Source organism: Musca autumnalis, unplaced genomic scaffold (assembly GCF_047663935.1).
Source record: "Musca autumnalis isolate F117 unplaced genomic scaffold, ASM4766393v1 scaffold_4, whole genome shotgun sequence".
Classification (NCBI taxonomy): domain Eukaryota; kingdom Metazoa; phylum Arthropoda; class Insecta; order Diptera; family Muscidae; genus Musca; species Musca autumnalis.
In genome coordinates, this window is record NW_027411977.1 from 85614865 (window position 1) to 85640900 (window position 26036).

The 26036-nt window shown below is 37.7% G+C and overlaps 3 protein-coding genes across 4 annotated transcripts in view; 2 read left to right on the forward strand and 1 right to left on the reverse strand.

Moving 5' to 3' along the window:
• Ythdc1 (YTH domain containing 1) overlaps positions 1 to 14546 on the reverse strand; it is a 37862-nt gene extending 23316 nt beyond the window's left edge. Inside the window, exons 1-2 of one of the 2 annotated variants that reach the window (XM_073986121.1) lie at positions 14343 to 14546; positions 13105 to 14172 (exon numbers count right to left, since the gene is read on the reverse strand). In XM_073986121.1, the coding sequence (XP_073842222.1) occupies positions 13105 to 13966 (862 nt within the window). In that variant the 5' untranslated portion in view covers positions 13967 to 14172; positions 14343 to 14546. Of the gene's footprint in view, positions 1 to 13104; positions 14176 to 14342 lie in introns of both variants that reach the window. The other variant, XM_073986122.1, reaches the window with a different exon arrangement.
• Positions 53 to 1846, forward strand: LOC141401574 (uncharacterized). Its single transcript, XM_073981886.1, has 2 exons — positions 53 to 1329; positions 1389 to 1846. The coding sequence occupies exon 1, from the start codon at positions 53 to 55 to the stop codon at positions 1127 to 1129; it is 1077 nt and encodes a 358-aa protein (XP_073837987.1). The 3' UTR covers positions 1130 to 1329; positions 1389 to 1846.
• A 7387-nt stretch (positions 14547 to 21933) lies between the features above and the next one.
• l(3)72Dn (UTP4 small subunit processome component l(3)72Dn) lies at positions 21934 to 25565 on the forward strand. The gene is made up of 4 exons (XM_073987019.1): positions 21934 to 22194; positions 22257 to 23130; positions 24223 to 25287; positions 25353 to 25565. Exons 1-4 carry the CDS (start codon positions 22052 to 22054, stop codon positions 25470 to 25472), a joined length of 2202 nt encoding a protein of 733 aa, XP_073843120.1. The 5' UTR covers positions 21934 to 22051; the 3' UTR covers positions 25473 to 25565.
• Positions 25566 to 26036: the final 471 nt, after the last annotated feature.

Consider the following 26036-nt stretch of genomic DNA (forward strand, 5'->3'; position numbering starts at 1 on the left):
AAATTGTTAAGAGATAGAAAAAATTATGAGAATTATATAGAAGGATATAGATATGTGTAAATATGAATATGTATCAGTAAATGAATTGCCCCAAGATGTAACAGGAGGAGCAAAATCTTCTTCTTCGAAGCCTATCCCGAACCGAGAGGTAAAGAAAAAGGCTATTGAGAGCACCCCTAAGCCAACAGTCACCCCTAGTGGTGATCGAGCGGTAAAGGACTCTGCCTCAAAGCCCGATTCTGCTCCAAAAGGCAAGGGTGACGCAATCGAAGATGCTGGTCTCAACAGGGAGAGGGCTGGATCAGCTAAGGAAATATCGTCTTCGGGTGGGGAGAACAGCGCCTCGCAGAGTAAATCTGTGAAGCGTGTGCGCTCCTCTGAGGGTCCGCAGCCTTCAGCCAAGAAGACGATGACTTCTCAGCTGATCGAACCATCAACCTCGTATGCAGCGGCCGCTGGGCGTGTGACCAAAGAGAAGCAACTGAGTACGGAGAAGGTCTCCGCCTCTTCTGGAAAAGTTAAATCCAAGGTACGCGGTCAAAGGCGCAATAAGCCATACGGTAGACCAACTGCTGTGACAGACGATGGCCTGCAAATAGCAATCATCGACAGAGCTGATCCAAATGGAAAAATCAGCGACAGTCACTGGTTGCTATTTGAAACTGGTCTTCGGGCTGCGATAGTTTCTGGACCGGAAGATCCGGAAGACCGTCAGCTTGGCAGCGCCTTCTTGCGTAAGGGTGTCAAGGTCATAAACTGCATGAATGAGAGGTCGCGAGACTTTCTCGTTCAGACAGTGAGTGGTCTTGGTGCTCTGTGGGAAGGAGCTGATCTGGCGGCGGTCTCCCTATCGGACATCCCGTCTAGAAAGGTACTCTCAGCGTGGATTCCCCCACCTACGGTAAGCAAGGAAATCCTGCTGAGAATGCTGAGGTTGCAGAATCCCAACCTTGTTACAACAGGCTGGACTGTTATTAGTCTAGTCCCCTGTAGCGAGTTGGGAGGCTTAGTGGCCAGAGTGGCGGTCGACCCCCCTGGGGAGTTATACTTAAGAGAACGTGAGGGAAAGCTGAATTTCGGTTCAGGATGGGTTCGGTTTCGATTGAGCCCACCTCGCGAAAAACAGTAAGGGCAGGGAAGCGGCAAAGGCTGCGCATACTGCAGATTAATCTGCACCATTGCAAGGCCGCTGCCGCTGAACTGCTCTTGTCCCTCACGAACTCTGAAGTAGACATTGTCTTAGTCCAGGAGCCTTATATCTATAAAAATAAGGTTTCTGGACTAAACAATGCCAACTTCGACGTCTTTGCCGCGTCCGAGGGGGACAAGGTAAGGACTTGTATAGTAGGTAAAAAGAGTTTAAATCTAATCTTTTTATCTAATTACAGTAACGGTGACATATGCACGGTCAGGATGGAGCATGGAGGAAGCAAGGCCACGCTGCTGTCATCTATATATATGCCTTTTGAGGCCCCAGACCCACCCAACCAGTGTGTCCGACGTCTGCTTGACGAGATGATGGGTACCTGTAACGTAATCCTGGGTTGCGACGCAAACGCTCACCATTTCCAGTGGGGCAGCAAGGACACCAACAAGAGGGGTGAGTCCATATTCGATTTTATTTTATCTTATAATTTACGGATATGTAATAGGGGTAGTGATCCAACGTTTAAAATTAGGAACAGGGAAGAGGTCATTGACCTAACCCTTTCTAATTTAGATGACTCTGTCCTGAGGAATTGGAGGGTATCTAAAGAATGTTCCTTTTCGGACCATATGCAGATATTCTTTGATGTCTCTCTGGACAGAGGTCGCCAAATTCCTTATAGGAACCCACGAAGGACAAACTGGGACAAATATACGGAACTAACGAACTCGCAACTAACTCCTAATATTAGTACGGAAACAGTTGATGACCTCAATGGATCCGTTAAAAATCTCACTGATGTTCTTCTTCGTTGCCATAAGGAGTCCTGTCCACTAACATATCCTGGGAGGAAATCTCAACCGGTGTGGTGGAGCAAGGAGCTTGGCGAACTTAGGAAAAACACTAGACGACTGTATAACAGGGCGCATGAGACTAAACTCGATATTGATTGGGACTCCTATAAAGTGAGTTTCAATAAATATAAGAGTGAAATCAAGCGGGCAAAGAAAACATCTTGGGTTAACTTCTGTGAGTCGGTAGAAGGAGTTAACGACGCAGCTAGGTTTCGACGACTACTCTCCAAGGACCCCAAATCCATTGGAAGTATCAAGAAACAAGATGGTGCGTGGACAGACTCCGCCACTGAGACTCTTGATCTCCTTGCGGAGACCCACTTCCCAGGCTGCAAGGATGAGGATACTGTCAACAACGAGCGTGACGACTTCCGAGTTCAGGAGCCTTTGGATTTGGTACTCATTGACAGGGTGGTCAACAGAAGTAGAATTAAGTGGGCGGTCAGCACTTTTAAGCCTTATAAGTCTCCTGGGCCGGATGGCATAACGCCGGCGATGCTACAATTTGCATCACCGACCTTATACCAAATCCTGGAGGAGATTTTTAGGGCGTGCTTGACTTTCTCTTTTATACCGGGGCTGTGGAAGGAGGTAAAGGTAACTTACATTCCCAAAGCGGGAAAACCTAGTCACTCTGCACCTAAAGACTACAGACCCATAAGTTTATCATCCTTTCTCCTTAAGACACTCGAAAGACTGATCGACCTGGAGATAAGGAGTCAGGTAGACACCGTCTCTATAAGCAACTCACAGCACGCCTATGTTAAAGGTAAATCTGTTGAGTCTGCCTTGCATGAGGTGGTCGGCTTCATTGAGAAAAACATGGAAGACTCAAACTTTACCTTGGCTGCCTTTCTAGACATAGAAGGAGCTTTTAACAATGTAAAACTTGAGTCCATTAATCTCTCACTGAAGAAAGTTAATGCACCTGAACCCCTAACGTGCTGGATTAATAATATGCTTCAAAGCAGGATTATAAATTCTAGCATTGGGGAGATAAAAATAAGGAAAACAGTGACTAGAGGCACCCCTCAAGGAGGTGTGCTCTCGCCATTACTGTGGCTCCTTGTTATAAACAATATTTTGATGGAGCTGGACAATCAAGGTATCAAAGTTGTTGCTTATGCCGATGACGTGGTACTGCTGATTTCCGGTAAATTTCCGTCAACCATTTCGGAGCTTATGCAAGGAGCACTATCAACTCTATCACGCTGGGCCAAGGCTAATGGCCTTGGGGTTAACCCAACGAAGACGGAACTGGTAATGTTCACAAGGAAGCGTAAGCTCGGCGCCTTTGTTCCACCAACACTGGATGGGGTGCAGCTCCAACTCTCCCCCGAAGCAAAGTACCTTGGCACAATCCTTGACTGTCAATTGCGATGGGATAGGAATGCTGAGGAGCGGGCGAAGAAGGGAATGATTGCACTTTATTCATGTAAGAACTCCATTGGGAAAAGCTGGGGACTAACTCCTTCGATTATACACTGGCTGTATAATACAGTGGTTAGACCCATCCTATCCTATGGTTCTCTCGTTTGGTGGCACTCGTTGTTTCAAAAGTCAACATCCACTAAGCTCGATAAGGTACAAAGGGCCGCCGCAACTCTTATTACTGGAGCTACCAGGAGCACGCCACAGGCTGCACTGAACGCAATGCTGAACTTAAGACCATTGAGTATCAGCATTAAGTGTCAGGCAACCAGGAGTGCCCTGCGGCTTCATGAACAGGGTCTTTGGCGTGGTCGTACCTATGGGCATGGGTGTATCCTGAATGAATCAGGTATTTTTGTGAACCATTGTGGCAAAATAAGTGACTATATATCACCAGTCTTAAGATTTGACGATATAGAAGTCATTATACCTAGTAGAGACGACTGGAACCGCAGTAACCCCCCTCTGGGCGGTCTGGCTATATATACAGACGGCTCCAAGATGGAGGAAGGTACCGGTGCCGGTGTCTACTGTGAAAGTCTATCACTTGAACGCACATACAGGCTAGACAGCAACTGTAGTGTGTTCCAGGCTGAAATCTTCGCGATTTGGAAGGCGGCGGAATTGATTAAAGATCTGGATGCAGAAATCTTTGAACCGGTGACTATCTATGTGGATAGTCAAGCGGCTCTTAAAGCCATCAAATCCTGTAACATCAAATCCGACGTCGTCCTCAAGTGTAGAGCAGCTCTGGATGCGCTAACTAACGGCTTTCGGCTATGTTGGGTACCTGGACATCGTGACTACCAGGGTAATGAAAAAGCAGATGAATTAGCTAGACGAGGATCACAGTCCGCTGATCTAGCTATCACTGACTCTATCAAACCACCCATCTGTCACTTTTTCCAAAAAGTCGAAGCGTTCTCTGACGAAAGAGCCAGTGAATTGTGGCGCAATGAACCTAGGTGCATTGTGGCAAGATCCATATGGCCGTCTCTGTCAGCCAAAAGAACGAATTCGTTGTTGAACCTGAGCAAAGCGGAAGTGAAGGTAACGACGGGAGTCATCACTGGACACTGCTATGTCAGGGCCTTTACCATTAAATGGGATAGGGATGTTAATGACTACTGCAGACTCTGTGAGGATGAGGAGGAGTCGGAGTCGATCGAACACCTCCTGTGTCGTTGTCCAGCTCTGGCTCGTAGACGACACAGACTAGTGGGTGTTCGTTTTCCGCCGTCTCTAACCTTCTACTCAACTGTGGAACCTACTGTAATCTGCAACATCGTCAAGAATCTAAAGTGGCTGGGACAGCGCAACCTAAACGCGTAACGTCTTTGTCTTTTCGATTATTCTGCCTACCTCGTCTTCTTATCTGTTTCCTAGCTCTTTTAATACTTCTTATTCCTATTTATCTATCCATCCTATTAATTCAATTCTATCTCTCTTATCTATTTTTATCTCTCTCCACCTTTTCTAAAGGATGATCACAATGGACCATAAGGTCTCCGAGTGGCGCAGTCACATTTAGTGGCTGCACATCCTCTAACCTAACCTAACAGGAGGAGCAAAAAATGTTATAAAATTAAAATGTTTTATAGAATATCTTATGAGGTTGCGCGTTTTTGATATTAATCATGTACGAACCGCGGAAAGGCTTTGTTTTGGGATCCTTCATTACAACAACATCTGCAATATTACCCCATTTTTCGAAATGTCAATTGATTAATAGGATTTTGCAAGAGCATGTATTTTATACCTTTATGAATCAAATTCAATAAACAAACGAATTTTGATTTTATAGTTACGTCTTAGGGCATTTTAGGTGACGGTCGTTTCTTTATAAAATCTAATCATCATCATCCTCTTTAAAATATTAATTTGGGAAGTTTTGTGTATTGTCCCTAACTAGCAACTATTACCACACCCAAATTTTGGACAGATTTTGTCGTCCTCCGATAGATCACTAAAGTCCGATCAGTAATTTTTAGAAGAGGTTAGAGATAATGAAATCCGATGAAAAAGACGAAACAACGCGGCAAATGCTAAAGATCTCCGGTATACCCTTAACAAGAGTTTATTTGCCGCTAATCTTTTCAGAACAAGTAAAAAAGTATCAGTCGGCTTTGCCGACAGAGATATACCCTCAGCCTGTGTATATTGAAACAATTTTTTCCCAGAAAACGCCCTTCGGGCTGTTTACTCAAGAAGTATGGACTTGCCCCTGAAAAAACTTTTAAAATCGCAATTGAGGCAGCGAATGCAAGTTGCTTCAACAATAATCAAAGTGATTCGACCGCAGGTCTTAAAGTGAACTTATCCGAAATTTTGTGTGGGAGGTACCGGATGGAGTGGACAAATATAGTCCATATTTGAACCTGATCTATATCTGGTAGATATATTAGGATGTGTAAAGTATGGACCAATTAGGCCACTCCCTTCAAGAGTTACCGTACGAACAATTTACCGAACATTTTTGAACTTTTGTGGGGAAGGCACCTGAAGGAGTGGACCGATATAGCTTATCTTCGAACTTATACTAAGTTTGCACAAAATATTACAAAGACCACATTTTGGACCGAAACGGCAGATCCGTTCGAGAGTTACCTTACACTCCAACCACTACACACGGTGTCATAGGGTTTTTTTTGCAACTTTCAGGCAATTTCCTCAGGAAGTATGGACTTGCCCCTGATGAAACTTATACCGTCGTATGGGGGGCAGTGAATACAAGTTGCTAAAGCAAAAATCAAAGCGATTTGAGAGATGGCCCTAAACTGAACTTTTCCGAAATTTTGTGTGGGAGGTACCCGATGAAGTGGACCGATTGAGTCCATATTGAAACCTTATCTAAGTCTGGTACACGTTTCACGATGGGCAAAGTATGGACCAAATCGGTTACTCCCTTCAAGCGCACGAATTTTCCGCACAAATGGACCGATATAGCCCATCTTCGAACTTAAATTAAGTTTGGAAAAATATTACGAAAGCCAAAATTTGAACCGAATCGGTTCATCCGTTCGAGAGTTATCGTGCGCTCCAGTTAACCAGACAGACAGACGGACGGACATTGCTCAATCGACTCCAAATTGTCTGAAACACATTTCGTCCAAACATACTTGGGGTCTAAAACCATTATTTCGATGAGGCACATTTTGCCCGTATGAAAGTGTATATACCCTCGTTAGCATAAATGCTTGAGGTACAAGTAACAAAACGGATTATCCGGAACATTATCACTACTGAAGTCGTTACAACGTCCGTAAGCGGCAGGATAAAACATGCCCAGCAAAATTTGACGGAAGGGGTTCTTTGCGATGACGTGATTTCATGTCATCTTTTGCATTGGTTCAAAGGAAGTCGTGAAAGATCCGATCTTTTCATTAGGATTTGAACCAATGCAAAGGAAGTCGTGAAAGATCCGATCTTTTCATCAGCATTTGTACCCATTCCATCGATCCAATAGAGATGATGTTTGTGTTTTTATTTACACACCTGTTTATTTTCATTTTGGTATGTTCCAGTACTGCAAAAATCTACTAATTTTTACTATTTTTTCCGATAGCATAAAGGAAAAATTGTTATCGTAGTAAAAATAAGTAGATTCTTGCAGTTTTTGGAACAGACCAAAGTTGTTAGAACTGTCGTCGTGATGTTGTCTTACATTTCCTGCATATCAAACAACTAAAATTTCTAAACAATTGGTATTATATGAAGTCCCAACCATCGAGCTAAAAATAGAATCGGACTGCACACATTGCTATTTTAAAAGTTCCCTTGTCTGTTCTAAATCTGACATAGAATGAAATCAATCAAATCTCGCTTCTTGGAATTTGAAAAAAAAAGTCCGAAATGAAAAGGAACAAGAATCTGATAATAAAGAAGAAACTACTTTTGGAAAGAAACAATTAAAAATAAATTAATTAAGAATAAATGGTATTTTCCATAAAAAGTTTCTCCTCCCCGTTCGTTACATTTTGTTCTTAGAGATCCCTAAAGCAAGCCGGGTTGTAGATCCCTACATATTTCCGTCACTAAACAAAAGAGTATAAATTACCAAAATGTTGTTATAAAATAACAAAATTATAAAATAAAAGTAATTTACGAAATAAAAATACTTAAAGGAGTGCATTTGGAGTCCATGTTGAAATCTGAACTGGTGATGGGAAGATAATTGAAAAAACCTTTTGTAAGATGAAAGAATATCAGTTGCGGAGAACGGAGGAAGTAATCTTTTGCGTTGCAGCGGTGGTGATTACTTTGCAATTTTGGATGTAAACTTTTGAAAAACTAAACTGATAAATTAATTGTAGCTATTTCATGAATTCGTTTGAATTAATAAAGAGTTTTGTTTTTCATGAAAACCATATTTCAATACAGCATTTCCATTTTCCAAACAAGACATGAAAATTTCATGCCAAGGGGTTGGTGAAAATGACATGTCAAAGCATGGGTGAAAATGACGTGTCAAAGCATTGGTGAAAATGACATGTCAAATCATTGGTGGAAATGACATGCCAAAGCATTGGTGGAAATGACATGTCAACGCATTGGTTAAAATGACATGCTTAGGATCCAGAAAAGAACCTCATCTTTTGGGGTCCACGCTCGTATAAAATTCATCGATGAAGATGCTAAAAAGATGACATGCTAGATCACTTGCACCCATGATTGAATGTCATCTTTGGCATCGAACATTTTGCTGGGTTAGGTCTGAGGCTGAGGGTATATATCTATCAGCCAAGCCGACTGATACTTTTTTATTTGTTTACACTTTGATCTTTTATCTCGTCCTTCGATTTCAGATAATTTAGCCAATTTTTTCGCTGGCTACTTAAGTATACGTTTCCAGTTGGATGTCTTAAGATTTGTTTCGGTGAAGCTCATAACTCTCATCCCAGCAAAATGTTCGATGCCAAAGATGACATTCAATCATGGGTGCAAGTGATCTAGCATGTCATCTTTTTAGCATCTTCATCGATGAATTTTATACGAGCGTGGACCCCAAAAGATGAGGTTCTTTTCTGGATCCTAAGCATGTCATTTTAACCAATGCGTTGACATGTCATTTCCACCAATGCTTTGGCATGTCATTTCCACCAATGATTTGACATGTCATTTTCACCAATGCTTTGACACGTCATTTTCACCCATGCTTTGACATGTCATTTTCACCAACCCCTTGGCATGAAATTTTCATGTCTTGTTTGGAAAATGGAAATGCTGTATTGAAATATGGTTTTCATGAAAAACAAAACTCTTTATTAATTCAAACGAATTCATGAAATAGCTACAATTAATTTATCAGTTTAGTTTTTCAAAAGTTTACATCCAAAATTGCAAAGTAATCACCACCGCTGCAACGCAAAAGATTACTTCCTCCGTTCTCCGCAACTGATATTCTTTCATCTTACAAAAGGTTTTTTCAATTATCTTCCCATCACCAGTTCAGATTTCAACATGGACTCCAAATGCACTCCTTTAAGTATTTTTATTTCGTAAATTACTTTTATTTTATAATTTTGTTATTTTATAACAACATTTTGGTAATTTATACTCTTTTGTTTAGTGACGGAAATATGTAGGGATCTACAACCCGGCTTGCTTTAGGGATCTCTAAGAACAAAATGTAACGAACGGGGAGGAGAGACTTTTTATGGAAAATACCATTTATTCTTAATTAATTTATTTTTAATTGTTTCTTTCCAAAAGTAGTTTCTTCTTTATTATCAGATTCTTGTTCCTTTTCATTTCGGACTTTTTTTTTCAAATTCCAAGAAGCGAGATTTGATTGATTTCATTCTATGTCAGATTTAGAACAGACAAGGGAACTTTTAAAATAGCAATGTGTGCAGTCCGATTCTATTTTTAGCTCGATGGTTGGGACTTCATATAATACCAATTGTTTAGAAATTTTAGTTGTTTGATATGCAGGAAATGTAAGACAACATCACGACGACAGTTCTAACAACTTTGGTCTGTTCCAAAAACTGCAAGAATCTACTTATTTTTACTACGATAACAATTTTTCCTTTATGCTATCGGAAAAAATAGTAAAAATTAGTAGATTTTTGCAGTACTGGAACATACCAAAATGAAAATAAACAGGTGTGTAAATAAAAACACAAACATCATCTCTATTGGATCGATGGAATGGGTACAAATGCTGATGAAAAGATCGGATCTTTCACGACTTCCTTTGCATTGGTTCAAATCCTAATGAAAAGATCGGATCTTTCACGACTTCCTTTGAACCAATGAAAAAGATGACATGAAATCACGTCATCGCAAAGAACCCCTTCCGTCAAATTTTGCTGGGTACACATGGTGCCATAGGGGTATTTTAAGGGGTGACCGCCACTTGTATATTTCAGAAAATCGAAAAATTTTCATTGGCTTTTCTTAAAGTAGAAGTAGCAAAGAATATGTGGTAAAATATTGCCTGAGATATGAACTTTGTAAGGGAAAAATTTATGGTGTTTTTTTGTACGCAACATAAAAATTAAAAACGTGTTTTTTCGAAGTGACATTTTGAAATCAGTGCCAAACTAATGAACTGATTGTCGTACAATTTTGTGGGGTTATCACGGGCAATTTTTTTTGCCCGTTTTACGAGCATAAAACGACAGTTTTTAAGTCAAAAATTGAATTTTGAGGGTACACCGTTTAAGTAAAATCTAATATTTTTTAAAAAATCGGTCGATGAAGGAACATATGTATCTTTATGTTCTAAATAAACACACAAAAATATATGACGATTGGTTAATTCGTTTTGCGAGCTGAAGTTGGCACTGCCAAACACATTTTCAAAAAAGGGTTTCGTAGACAGTCATTTGCCACAATACCATATCGTCACCTGAAATGCCCAAAGACGTAACCCTCAACGTAACCCTTTGAGGGTTACGTCTTTGGGCATTTCAAGTGACGATATAATATTTTTCAAAAAAATAATAATAATAAATTTGACACTACATAAAGATGTGCTTTTTCAGATACAAAAATCTACCAAAAAAGTTTGATAGTTTTCTAAAAAAATCATGAAAAATTACCTTTTTTGGGCTTTACAAGTGGGGGTCACCCCTTAAACCTTTCGGACTATTTTCTCAGGAAGTATGGATTATCCCCTAAAAAAAATGTACTATCGTAATGAAGGCAGCGAATAGAAGTTGTTACAAAAAGAAGCAAAACTATTTGAAAGCAGGCCTTAAACTGCATTCTTCAGAAATTTTGTGTGGGAAGTACTCGAAGGAGTGGACCATATAGTCCATATTCGAACCTGATCTATGTCGCGTAGATATATTACTCCCTTCAAGAATTATCGTGCGCACAATTTTTCCGAACATTTCCAAACATTTGTGGGTGTGGTACCTGAAGGAATGGACCGATATGGTCTATCTTCGAAAATAAACTAAGTATGCAAAAAATATTATGAACGCCAAATTTTAGAGCGAATCGGCTTATCCGTTCGAGAGTTGTCGTGCGCTCGAATCACTACACATGGTGTCATAGGGGTTAGAGTTATCATGCGCACTAGTCAGGCAGACAGAAGGACGGACATGTCTAAATTGATTCCAAATTGTCTGAAAGACATTTTGTCCAAACTTATTTGGTGCTAAAACCATTATTTTGATGAGGTACATTTTGCCCGTATGTTAGTGTATATACCCTCGTTAGCATAAACATTATGAAACCAGGGCCTTCTATTATCCAGAAGGATTGTCCATCGACTGAAGTCGATAGAACCAGCCCTACAAGGCAGTACAAAATTAACGAAGGAATCTCGACTAAGGGATTGGACTTGAAAGTTCCCACACCTGAATCACGGTCGTAACTATGTTGGCTAACGACAAGCAGGCATACCGTAAATCAATAGATTATCTAATGAAAATTCGTCGGCATCTAGATGAGAGTGCGTAGGTTGATCTGGATTAATAGATAAGATACCCCTACCTACCTAAGATAAATTCTGATCTCAACAGGTTCTCATCCGAATATCTGCAGATGTTCAGATGTGTCCAACGTCAACATTGCCCCCAAGGGTCACATCTGGAGCGATTTAAACTCTGCTCGGCCTTCGATATATGAAGTAAAAGGTGATGAATCAACGCCAAGCACCTTACTCTATACTCAACCAAATTCATCTCTTCCCACCAAAGAACAATTTGAACAGATGTAATTAAACGGAGGAACCTGAGATTAGGAAAGATACCACTGCTAAGGTAGCCTCACAAGCTAATCAATGACAAAATATATCATTCGGACCTCTTCTCACAAATGGCAGTGCTGGAATGTACTCCGAAGGACCGATGATTCCAGCCAAATTTCGAGCTGCATTCATCGGTAAAGCTGAAGCCGACGGTTAAATCAATGACAGTCGATGGCTGTTTATCGCAGATGGTCTAAGAAACCTTTACGAAGTCTGAAGTTGACAATGGTTTGGTTGTGGTTATAGGAGCCATAAAATAAAATAGGGTTGCTGTGCTAAACAATGACAATCATCATCATCTTCACTACCACCAAGGAGGATAAGGTAAGATTGCTCACGATCACAAGACTGTGAATCGTGGGTGAACATACGATCCTACCTCGACAGCCTTTCTGCTTCTTCTTGCTAAGATCTGAGATGGCTGCAACGAGAAGAAATTACCACACCCTGCGTACGTCACTGGGCGAACACAATGGGCCATAAGGTATCCGAGTGAAACAGCTTTAATCTAAACTCTGAAATATTAAGTCAATCTCAAACCCAGAAGAAAAATATTGTGCTTAAGCAGCTCGCGATGTATGGACTTCGCTAGTAAAAATTAAATAGGAGAAAAAATAAATCAGTTGAACTCCCTTTATGTCAATATCCCATATTGGCTCTTTCCCAATATTAACCCACAGCGATAAGAAAAATGTCCGCATAAATTTACTTTGCCACCGCAGAAAATTCTTACCATAGATAGTGCTTTTCATGCCGTTTCCAACGATATTTCTTTTGTTGGGGGAAATGTATACTTCCAGAGATATAGGAAAAAAATAAACAATATTTAGTTCGCGTAGCCGAAATTTTACTTAAGAAAACTTGCGATTTAAAGGACATTTCTTTATTTTTTTTTTCGGAAAAGGAAATTTGTTCCAAAGTTTCATATCTAACCTTCAAAGTTTTTTAGCTTATTTTCAGTATATCCATCCATTCTATTTTTGGCATATCTTTCCTTTACCGACAGTATTCGGAAAAATTTGAAACAATTACCACAGCTTTTTATGCAGATTCCAACTGTATAATTTTTGTTGGGGAACTGTATACTTCCCGAGATATGGGCCTCTGAAGTTCCAAAAAATACCTTGTTAAAGTTCGGCTACTTAGGGAAAAATTTTAATAGGAGAAAGTCTCAAATTCCCGGACGAAGGCCGGCAATAAAAAGAAATTTACGTTTTTAAAAAAAATTTGCAAACTGTCGATAAGGGAAATTTGTTCCCTATTCTTCTGTAAAAAATCGTATTACTCCTTTTCACTTCACAGAATGCACAATTTCTAAAACCACTGCTCGTCCTTTAAACTATCTCGTCCTAACTAACTACAGATATGTTCGTTTTTATCTAATATCTTTGGTTTTTCGGTATATGCCCAAAGAGCAATTAGATTATTCCAAAAAAATCATAAAGAAATTGAATAGTAATACTTACCGCTTTCATTAACGGAGAAAATTAATAGAACATTACGTGACTCCTTAAATGCTTGCGTCAAATTCGAATCGTTTTGTGGTAATGTAGCCCAAACATTTTTAGTCTTCGACAAGGTAACATTGTCAGCATTATTTGATTTGATCAAAAAGAAACGTGTATCACGAAATAGATAGTTTAGTTTGGTCTTGTAATCATAAGATGAAACACCTTTTGTACCAGATCTCGACGAAGATGTTCTCTTTTCTGGTGTTGAATTTTTCGAAGATGTTTTGCGGCCATTACGTTTTATATTTGCTGCCGAATCCGAATTCTCCGATTCAGAATCACTATCATAAGCAGATGGTTTAGGCTTGTTAGTAGACTCATCGTCACTTGCATCGCTTTTAACACTGCCACTAATGTTGGCACTATTTGCTGATGTGTTTGGCCCAGCATCGATGGATTTTTTGCGAGATTTCTTGGAAGCACTTTCAATAGAATCTGGTTTAATTGGACCTATAAAATCTTTTGACTGTTCGGTCGTCTTACTGCCGCTATCCTTCCGCTTTTTAGAAGGACTTTTGCCATTGACCGCAGCATCCTTGGCAGGTGAAACGGAACGCTTGGCTGCCTTTTGCTCCGAAGAGCTTTTTGACGACTTCTCTTGTTTTTTAGTTTTTGTCTTGCGCTTAGATTTCGACTCATTGGAATTTTCTGAACCCATCGAACTTATGCTAGGCTGAGAATCTGATGATGAGTCCGATTCGGATGCTTCACTACGGGTATCGAATGAATCATCAAAATGTTGCAATTCCTCGGCAATGTCGGCCTCGTTCTCGTCCAAACCTAAATGTACGGCATCCATGTCGGCCATGATTTTCATTAGTTGAACACAATATTAGTTATTCACACTACGTCTGCACATATATTTCAATATATACACACAGGGACGCAGGGAAACAATGCACACGCAGCTTAAGGTAGTTTTTGTTTAATATTGCAAACGACCCGTAAACACAATTTCAATTTGTGTGGTTCCGTCTTTTTTTGTCTTCTTCTTTCAATTTTTGTTTACTTGTTCTCCTCCTTCTACTTGACATTCATTCATTAAATTGGCGTGATGGCATAAAACAGGCATACACACACACAATTGATGTAAAAGGTGGAGAGTGCAGCGAGAAGAGAAAACAAAGGAAAAAACTTAGAACCTTAACTTTACAGGAAAATTTCAATTAAATTTTTCACTTAAAAAAACATACCTTTCGTCAATGTTCCACTTAAAACGTATAAAACAAAGATTGGGGAATCTTTTACACTAGAATAAAAGAGGATTTCTTGAGTTTTTATTAATAAATTATTAAATTTTTCGAAGAAATCCACTTTTGATGCGTCAATCAATTTTAGTTGAGAAGCCGAAATGAGAAATTAATGAGTATTGTAGTATTTGGTAGCGGTTACTTCTCAAAAAAAATACTCGTTACTCATACACACTATAGTTTGCGTTGCCAACTGCCTTTGTTAATCTCTTGATCTTATACCCAGTTAGCACTTAACCGGAATAAATAAACCCAAATGTCAATTCCATAACGCAAACGTCAAATAAATCCTTATAAAGAAGATTAACCCTGCAAAATGATCTAATGCAAACGCCATTTTAACAATTAAATTTAGGTTTATTGCATGTTTACCCGATGATTACAAATGCAAGTTATTCGCAGTCAGTTGTTTATAAGTATATATTAGCTGTGTTCCTTTACTTACCTGAGGTTACCATTTTAACCATTTGTTACCATTTTTAACCTGCAAAGCGTTCCTTATGCTAAGTTTACATTTACGAAATCCACTCGATTTCAACTGTCAATTCCATAGCTCAAACGTCAAATGAAATCTCATCTGGATTTCATTTGACGTTTAACCTATGGATTTGACAGTTGAAATCGAGTGGATTTCGTAAATGTAAACCAAGCATTAACCCCGAAAAGTGGCAAAACTGGAAGCAATTTTTAAGAGAGTGAGAGGGGAGAGAGAGCGAAAATGGCTTTCTCTTCTACCACAGGCATGGTACAATTAGAAAGGTAGATGCCTCAGCCCAGCTGATCGAATCTAAAACGTCAAAAAACTATGAATTCGCCATGAAAAATCAAAACAAAAAACCATATGATTCGGTATGTAAGAGATAGCATGTCTACACTTTATAGACAAACACAAGCGATAAAAAGAGACAAGAGACCATTTGGCGAAAATTTTGACAGTTTACATTACAAAAAAAGTTGCTTTGTTGTAGCAATTCGCCGATGCATCTACCTTTCTTATTGTACCATGACCACAGGCTACCAGCAAAATTTCTGCAAGTAGAAAATGGCAGAACTGATTTTTCGACTTTTGTTTGACGATTATTTCACAAAATGGACGAAAAACCGAAGAAAAAGTGGAACACTGACAACACTAAATTAAAAACTGTGAAATAAAAGACGAAAATTGATTTTTTATGTTTTTTTCTGACATTGCTGCCGGAACTACAATTTTTCTGTTCCTTTACTTTTCTGGTAAAAATGTTCATGAGAGAGCAATTTTGACACTTTTCTCTTTTACCACTCTTACCATTAAAAAAGTAAAGGAACAAAGCTATTATGGTCGAAACTTCACTTTTTTTGAACTGAAGGTGCAAACACAATACTTCACGCTCAATTTCATGTAAAAGATTAAAGGTTAAAAACAACAACCACATGAAAATAGCGTTATGGCCCCGGCACATACGGTCCGTTGTGCGTAGCCTCACGGCTTAATAAGTCCCAATTTACATTGGGCGAGTTTACTTGCGGCAATTGTCATTTTGTAGGAGAGAGAGGTGAGGCCTATGGTAACCCTTTGCCTCTCAGCTCCCTCTCTAACCTACAAACTGACAATTGCCGCAAGTAAACTCGCCCAATGTAAATTGGGACTAAGTACAACCACATGAAAAAAGTGTAAGTGATGCCAAGTTTGTTCTTGAGGTTTTCATGTGGTTGTAGTAACGCGACGCTCAACGGACCGTATGTGCCGCGGCCTTTAACCATGGTAGAACAAAGAAGGTAGAGTAAATATTACAACAAATACAACTCAACAACAACCACATAGAAATTTGTTTTTGTTTGTAATGTTAGTGTCACCGGTACATGTAAACAAAACCGGTACATGTAAACTAACCCGGTGATTACACATACAAGTAGCTTTCGGACAGTTGTGTATACATATTATAGTCGAAACTTCAATTTTTCGAACTGACACTTGCATGTGTATACGTTCGGAAAAAATTGAAGTTACATTCAAAGCACTTACATTGATTACTGACAAGGAAATTTTATCGGCAGTGAGGTTGTTAGTTGGTGTGGCAGTGAATATGTGTGAGTGTATTGGTATTTTTCGAACTGTCACTTGCATGTGTAAACGGGATAATTTCTCACAGAAAGTATAATTCTTGCAAAAATGTTTGGGGTCGCTAACCCACGGATTGTGTTTCTAATCAATCTAAAGATGCAATAAAAATGCAAGCTATCGCGAAATATCCCAGAATAAATAAAATGCATTTATTATTTGTGTTAAACAAGAATACAAAGAACTTTATTATAGAAATACAAATTAAAAAAAGTTTCCATTAAATTCAATCACAATTGAGTGTAATTCCTCCGTTCTCCATTTAATCCAAGCGCAACTGATTTTGCTTCGTCATCCTAAAGGTTTTTTATGTTGCCTTCCTATCACTAGTTCAGATTTCGACTCCAACTCCACTCCATTAAAAATTTCCGTCTGTAAATTACCACAAAAAGGTTCGCAACTTTAGTTTATATTTTTTATTTTAAAACAAACTCTTCGAAATATATACACTCTTGTTTCTCGTTTCTCTTTTGAAGAAATGATGTCGGCAGCGTCGTGTAGGGATCAACCAACTGTTTTTGTTTTGTAGGGATCTCTAAAACAACTGCTTATAAAATGTATCGAACGGACTGCATTTTTCATAACTCTGTTGGACTACATCGAAAGATGTTGTGAAATCATAACTCCAATTGCATAACTCCAATTGCACAACTTTTAGCATGTTTTTTATTTTTTATCCGATTGGACCCAAATTTTGGATCTAGACGTTTTGAGGGTCAATTTTTCGATATTTAGGGTCATATCAAAAACAACAACAATAATTCCTCCGTTCTCCATTTAATCCAAGCGCAACTGATTTTGCTTCGTCATCCTAAAGGTTTTTTATGTTGCCTTCCTATCACTAGTTCAGATTTCGACTCCAACTCCACTCCATTAAAAATTTCCGTCTGTAAATTACCACAAAAAGGTTCGCAACTTTAGTTTATATTTTTTATTTTAAAACAAACTCTTCGAAATATATACACTCTTGTTTCTCGTTTCTCTTTTGAAGAAATGATGTCGGCAGCGTCGGGTAGGGATCAACCAACTGTTTTTGTTTTGTAGGGATCTCTAAAACAACTGCTTATAAAATGTATCGAACGGACTGCATTTTTCATAACTCTGTTGGACTACATCGAAAGATGTTGTGAAATCATAACTCCAATTGCATAACTCCAATTGCACAACTTTTAGCATGTTTTTTATTTTTTATCCGATTGGACCCAAATCAGGATCTAGACGTTTTGAGGGTCAATTTTTCGATATTTAGGGTCATATCAAAAACATGCAAAATATATGAAAAATAATGCTAAATATGCAAGCATTTTTTGACGAAAATGATCAGTTATATTTGGAAAATCATTAAAATGTGTTCGAAACTATTTTTTTTTTGTCGATTAACGTCGATTTTTGAGTGGATTTGTTTTAAATCTGGCATAAATCCTCGTATACAACTCTGTTTTTAGCAACATGTTGCTAGAAAATACAAAAAGTGGCAAGCTGGCACAAGAAACAAGGTAGATGCATCGGTGAATTGCTACACTAAAAATAATTTAAAATGCATGGTAGAACAAATATAAGGTAAAGTTAATACTACAACAAATACAACTCGAACAACAACCACAAAGGAATTTGTTTTTGTTTGCAACGTTACTGTCAGTTATATTTGTAAACAAAACAAGGAAATGTCTATAAATTATTAGAATTTGAAAAACTAATAATTTTTCACATTTGGTTGAATATTTTGGAAAACATTAATGAAAATTCGTTACATTTACAATTTTTATGCTTCCACATCATTCCACTAAATGCATAAATTCTCGCAGAAAGTAGAATTCTTGCAGAAAAGTTTGGGGTCGCTGGAAATTCATAGAAAAAGGAGAAGCTGTTTCAATGTTTTGTTTTAGAAATCAAAGAAGCACATGTTTATTAGGGCTTTATTTTTTTTTTAAATTTTAACAAAATACCTCACATATTAACAAACGTTGTATCGCCTCTACAAGCGGAGATTTACTGTCCGGCTTATCGTTCGAACTTGGAGGAGGTTATATGCCATTTAGATATGACACCATTAGCCGGATTTAGCCCATTATCAGGTTTTATTTGCTAAATCCAGCCAAAATCTACCAGATTTCCCATACAAAAATAAATCCTCCTATTGAGTGGATTTGCTTTAAATCTGACATAAATCCTCGTATACAACTCTGTTTTTTGCAACATGTTGCTAGAAAATACGAAAAATTGCAAGCTGGCACAAGAAACAAGGTAGATGCATCGATGAATTGCTACACTAAAAATAATTAAAAATGTAAAAATTTGTAAACAAGGCGGAAAAATTAAATTTGTTTTGATGTACACAGTTGATTTTAATCAACCTAGACTAATATTTACGATGTCTAAACGATAAAATAACTCGTTTATTTATTTTAGATGAGCAAACTGCGATAAAATAATTCTTTATTTGCTCTTTAGTTAGCATTAGTAGCATAATGTGCTAACATTTTCAGTATTAAATAATAAATTTGTAATTTGACGTGTGTTTTTTGAGACGAATTCAATTTACAAAAAAATCTTTTTACGTTTCAAATTCGTTCAGATGGGCTGATGCATCTACCTTGGTAATTGTTTTCAGTATTAAATAATAAATTTGTAATTTGACGTGTGTTTTTTGAGACAAATTCAATTTACAAATAATTCTTTTAACGTTTCAAATTCGTTCAGATGGGCTGATGCATCTACCTTGGTAATTGTGCTATGAACAAAAATCAGCTGACTGCCATTTAAATCCTCCAAAATGTATATCAAAATGCAATGAGATTTGTACTGGATTTATTAAATCCAATCGAGGATTTATGGCTAGTCTAAATGAGCTATTACATATCATTGATATGAAGAAGTCTTTCTGGGAAATGGTTTTTTCCGAATGATATATTTTTTTCTCAAAAAATATATGTCCCTAATGTACATCGTAATAGAAATAAATGTATAAAATGTCATATGAAATTTGACACTAACGTTACAACCCAGTTTAGTCAGCTGTGTATTGCTGCTACCTTTTCTCTTATGTTACACGCTGAAACTTTCATACGAAACTTTCCCATTATTTTGGCGTTCTTAGGTCGAGTTCCCCATTACATTAATTTTATAAAATTACTTTTGTATGGAACTCGATCTATGAACGCCAAAATAATGGGAAAGTTTCGTATGAAAGTTTTAGCGTGTAACATAAGAGTTTCTTATTCTACCATGTTTAAAATGTAAAAATTTGTAAACAAGGCGGAAAAAATAAATTTGTTTTGATGTACAAAGTTGATTTTATTTATGATCGTTTAGACGATGAAATAATTCGTTTATTTATTTTAGATGGGCAAACTGCGATAAAATAATAATTTATTTGCTCTTTAGTTAGCATTAGTAGCATAATGTGCTAACATTTTCAGTATTAAACAATACATTTGTAATTTGACGTATGTTTTTTGAGACGAATTTAATTTACAAAAAATTCTTTTGACGTTTCACATTCGTTCAGATGGGCTGATGCATCTACCTTGGTAATTGTGCTATGAACAAAAATCAGCTGACTGCCATTTAAATCCTCCAAAATGTATATCTAAATGCAATGAGATTTGTACTGAATTTATTAAATCCAGTCGAGGATATATGGCTAGTCTAAATGAGCTATAATGGACTAATAATGCCAAGTTCACACTTTCGCTCCAAAATCCACTTGATATTACGAAATCCTGAAATACACCCCGGTGTTTACACTTTTTTTGTTGATTTCAAACATATTACTATAATCAAGGTAGATACATATGCGCAGCTGATCGAACATGAATTTTCAAAACAAGTTGTTGTAAATTGAATTATAATAGCTGTGTTCCAGAACTAAAAAGTTTTTACAATTTTTACGACTTTTACACATTTTACTCGAAAAAGCGTTCCCGTACACAAAAAAGTTGTAAAATGTTCACTTCTCTTTAAACAAAAATGGCGCTGAATGACGCTCTCTTTAAAAGCTTTTTACACGACAAATTTGGGCGAGTAAAAAAATAGTAACATGGTTGCCGGCGTCTGATTGGCTGATACGCCGACTTTGACATTTGTTCCAGTTTTTTTGACGTATTTTCCATTTTTCCGTTCCCGAACTATTTCAAAAAACTTGTGTGTGAGAACAATTTTTTTGCAGTTCTCTCTTTTACGAGTTTTACTATTAAAAAGTACGGGAACGAAGCTAATAATAATATAATAATTGATCCACAAACATCACTCATATCAATGAGTGCACCCCGATTTATATTAGCTCAATGATATGGTACCTACTGTTTATTGTCGAGTCCGAACGGCGTGTCTTAACCCAGCTTTTACACATGACAGGACAGTTGAGTTCATGCATTGATTGTCAAAAACCCAAAACTTGCCTGTGTGACGTAGGCGTCCCGACAACTACAAAAACAGTTGTAAAATTATAAATGAAAATCATGGATTTATTTTTTTTCAAATATTTTGTTGTTGTTCATGTTCTTTTGTTTTCAACACATTCCAATTATTAGCTGTGTTCCAGAACTAAAAAGTTTTTACAATTTTTACGACTTTTACACATTTTACTCGAAAAAGCGTTCCCGTACACAAAAAAGTTGTAAAATGTTCACTTCTCTTTAAACAAAAATGGCGCTGAATGACGCTCTCTTTAAAAACTTTTTACACGACAAATTTGGTCGAGTAAAAAAATAGTAACATGGTTGCCGGCGTCTGATTGGCTGATACGCCGACTTTGACATTTGTTCCAGTTTTTTTGACGTATTTTCCATTTTTCCGTTCCCGAACTATTTCAAGAAACTTGTGTGTGACAACAAATTTTTTGCAGTTCTCTCTTTTACGAGTTTTACCATTAAAAAGTACGGGAACGAAGCTATTATCTCACTAATTTTTACAAAAATGTCAAAAAATTGTTAACCTCATGCTTGGTTTACATTTACGAAATCCACTCGATTTCAACTGTCAATTCCTTTGCGTATACGTCAAATGAAAACTCATCCGAAATCCGTTGGATTTCATTTGGCGTTTAAGCAATGGAATTGACAGTTGAAATCGAGTGGATATCGTAAATGTAAACCAAGCATCACTGTCTGTGAAAAAATTAGCTCTGTTCCTTTACCTGCCTGAGGTTACCATTTTTAACCTGCAAAGCGTTCCTTTACTTTACCAAGCATACAATTTATATGAGACCAGTTCACCACTTTTACCATTTTTTGCCACTGTTACCATTTTTTAAAGTAAAGGAACAGACCAATTATGGACAGCTGGGAGACAAACGGCAAATGTATGCATGTGTTAGTAAATCAGAGTTGTATTCTAAGACAAATTTTCTGGTGTAAACGCCTAGTTCATTTTTATTACATAGGTGTGTACCCCGCTCTACGTATTTACTAGTGTAACATATGAATTTGACATTTCATCATTCTCGCGCTTTTCGTAAACAGAACACACGTGTTTTGAATTGTTGGTTGCGGTTCGATAGTGTTACAATTTTCAAAATTCATTTAAAATTATTAATACTTCTAAATAAATTGCAATGAAAATGAGAAGAGCGAGTGAGTGTGAAAATCCTAAGAAGGGACGCACACACATACACAATGTGCGTTTCTACAATTTACAGCCGCGTTCTATACAATGTTTGGCCTACAATAGCATTTGGAGGAAGCTGGCCGTATCAAGGTAGTATTCCTTCAAACCATTTTGTTTATAAATTGCACTAAATTGTTTTTTCATAATCACAGAAATGATGGCTCAATAGAAATCTGGGATGTGCGTCATGCCCCGTGTTTGGAACGTACTATTCCAAAAACCCCACAAAATTCCGTTGAAGGTTTAGCTTGGTCTGGAGAACGTTTATTCAGTGCTGGTCTTAATGGAGAATTGATTGAGTGGAATTTGCAAACCCTACAGCCTCGTTTTAAACAACATGTGACGGGTAATGCTATTTGGTGTATTGATGTAAATCGTGAGGGCAACGAAATGGCTATTGGTACCGAGGAGGGGTATATCAATATTTTCAACATCGAAGACAATCAATTCCAGTACAAAACTTTGTTCGATAAACAAGAGGGTCGTGTATTGTGCTGTCGTTTCGATGCAACGGGCAACTATTTGGTAACCGGTTCAATGGGCGCTATACGTATCTGGGATACACGAACAGGACATGCCATACACAAAATGACTGTAACCTCCATGTCGACTCCTCAGGACACGATTGTTTGGTCTTTGCAAGTTCTTCAAGATTTCACCATAATATCTGGTGATTCGAGAGGTCATGTTAGCATTTGGGATGGCAAAACAGCATCTCAACTGGAAACACATCAAGTATTGAAGGCAGATGTTTTAGCAGTTGCCGTAAATGAAGAAGAAGATAAACTGTTTTGTGCTGGCATCGAGCCTACCATACGAATCTATGCAAAGACCCAAATCAAACGTGATGATATGATGTTTTATAGATGGGTGAAATTCTTGCAACGACGTGTACATGATCATGACGTTAAGGCTTTAGTGTGTGCCCAAGATAATATTTATTCGGGTGGTGTTGATGGTTATTTGGGTATATCGTCGGCAACAAAAACCCGATCAACTATTCAGAAATATGGACCATTTTTAGAGGTAAGTTTTTTTAAGATAAATAATTGTATTCAATGTAAAACGTTTTTCAGGTCAGGATTAGTTAATCTTTAACATTGTGATATGTTTTAATATCACGGCAGTGCTGCAGAGCTCATTAAAGAAGGCTTATTGTTTTAAAACATAACAAGAGATTTCTTTGTTAACACCCCACGAGCCTCCTCATTTCAGCAGTGGATTTAGCGGCCTATATTTTTATATTGTTCAGGTGAAAGAACTTCACTAATTCAGCTATGTAGATATTTAACCAATCTCATATATCATCAACGAGAGATGTCACTCCACATCACATTTTTACTGTATTCCAGAAACAACTGTCACTCACACATTTCAAATTCTGTAGGGGAGAAGTCTTCTGTATACATTGTATAGAAAGCCTTCGATAGATCAAAGGCCACACTGGCTGATGTTGGACAGCTGGCAAACTTCTTATCTGGCATTCATTTCGGACTTTTGTAGCGGGACCACCAGCCAATTTTCCAGGCTTCTGGTACAATCTGTTTGGGTAACGAAAGATGTATGCCTCACTCAATCGCAGGCATACATTCCTCGGTTCTGTAACGAGACCACTAAGCCAACTTTCCAGGCTTCGGGTACAATCTGTGTGGGTAACGACAGATTGAGGACACTTATTAAATGTTCCCAATTGCTTAAGGATTACCATTGAGATTCCGTGGGGGTGCATATCAAGTGACATCTGCTTTATTCTCGTCTGGGATTGTTATTATATGGCGTAGCAAGTCCTCTTTACCCTGTCAGTCTCGGGGTACTCTATAATATGTTCCGAAAAATTCTCTTAGCTACCCTATGATACCGTTTAGTTCTTTGCCTTTAACTGGTCTTCTACAAAGTGTTGTCTTATGTCACGCCGTTTGGACTCGCCTATAAAAGGTATTCCATCATCTAATATGAATAGCGATGCACTCATATTTGAGAGAAATCTCTCTTGTCCCCTCTGGGCTGTTTGTGGGAATTATAAGAATATATGTACCCCATACATTCATGGTATTGATTATTTTACCACTTTTTAAGCAACGAAAAATAAAAATATATTTTTTAATTTTGTCTTTCTAGCAACCCTGTGTAACTGTTTCTCCAACCGAACGTATAATATTACTACGTTATGCAAACTCATTGGAAATTTGGCGTATGGGATCAACAAATGGCAAACCAGAGTTTGGACAAGAAAATACAGACACTTCCAATGCAATACAATCAACACCCTCCAAACTATTATCCCTGCTTACAGTACCTGAAAAACTTTTAGAATTTAAAAGTCGAAATGATGAGCGTATAGTTTGTTCAACATTATCACCAAATGGTCGTTGGCTTTGTTATTCGACCAGAGATGAAATACGTCTATTTCACTTTGTAGCTGGCATTGCCGATGATGAAGATGAATTTAAGCGCAATTCCAAACTTGTTAGAGTTAGAGATTTACCCGAACAAATGACAGCAGCGTCACATATGCAATTCACAGCTGATTCAATGCGTCTGATTGTGGTCAGTCGTGAAAGTAAACATATCATGATATACACAATGCTCTCAAGTGAGGATGAAAGAGATCTTAACGTTTCCACAACTCCTGCTTTGGATTTTGTGGAGTGCATTGATACCAGTAAACACATTAAAGACTCCATTAAACTATTCACAGTATCAGTGTGTGGTTCTTATATAGCGGCTGCTAGCAGTGATCGTTCAATTGCCGTTTGGGCTGTTTATAAGGGTAAACATTTTAAACATCTACTCAATTTACCGCGTTACACAGCAGCCACTACAGCTCTCAGTATACATGCCGAACAGCCACGACTGGTTGCTGCATTTGCCGATGGTAAAATAATTGAATACGACTTGGATGAAATGTGTTTCACCTGTTCCGATGTGGACCGCTTTGTGGTCAATTCGGAATATCATTGTATACAAAATATTCTCCTCGATCCTCGTAATCCCAATATTTTTGTTATGCAAAACGATTCAAAATTGTTTGTTTTGGAGAAATGCAGAGATCGGGAAATAATCGAAGACGCTGTGGTGGAAAATTCGAAAAATAAGTCATTAAAGAAAATGAAGTCGAGCCAACATTCAGAAGATGAGACAAAAGTTTATTGTTTACGTTTGAAAATGGAAAAGACCTATGAGGTGAGGACAGCAGATGGTAGACACTAATGTTTTTTTATTAACTGTTTCTTTTCTTTTCATTTCAGCATTTGTTATATTTGGGTTGGTTGAGTGACGAAGAATTGGTAACAGTTTCCGCCAATCCAACATCTCTAATAGAAAGCCTACCAAGTCCATTCAAAGAGAAACTCTTCAGAACTATGTAAAGCAGCATATAGTGTAATATATTATATGTTAGTTTTTAAGTTTATTGTATTAAGGTATAACTGTTTAGATAAAAATGAGTTTTTTTAACGAAATGTAAAAGTGTTGTTAAATTTGGAAATTTTACTTCTGTTAGGAAGTATGTATACTTTTTAAAGGACCGTAAGTGATTTTTATTTAACCGTAAAGTGATTAGGATGTTTTTTTAACCCTGTACCGGTAATGTATAAGTTTCTGCGAGTCGATAAAAGGAGTCAGGTTTCGAGATGTAAGTGACATCTCTAAAGCATGGAAATCTAGTCATTCTGCGTAGAAAGACTGCAGACGTATTTTTTATCCTCCTTTCTCCTCAAGTCACTCGAAAGACTGATAGAGTTTCAGATTAGAAACCCTTTGGACACTACATCTCTCATGCGTATATTAAAGGCAAATCTGTAGAACCAGTTTTATGAGGTGATCGATTACATTAGGAGAAACATGGAGAATTTAAACTTTACACTGACGGCTTTTATTGGCATAGAGGGGGATTTCAATAATGCGAATCTAACAAAATCACCTCTCACTTA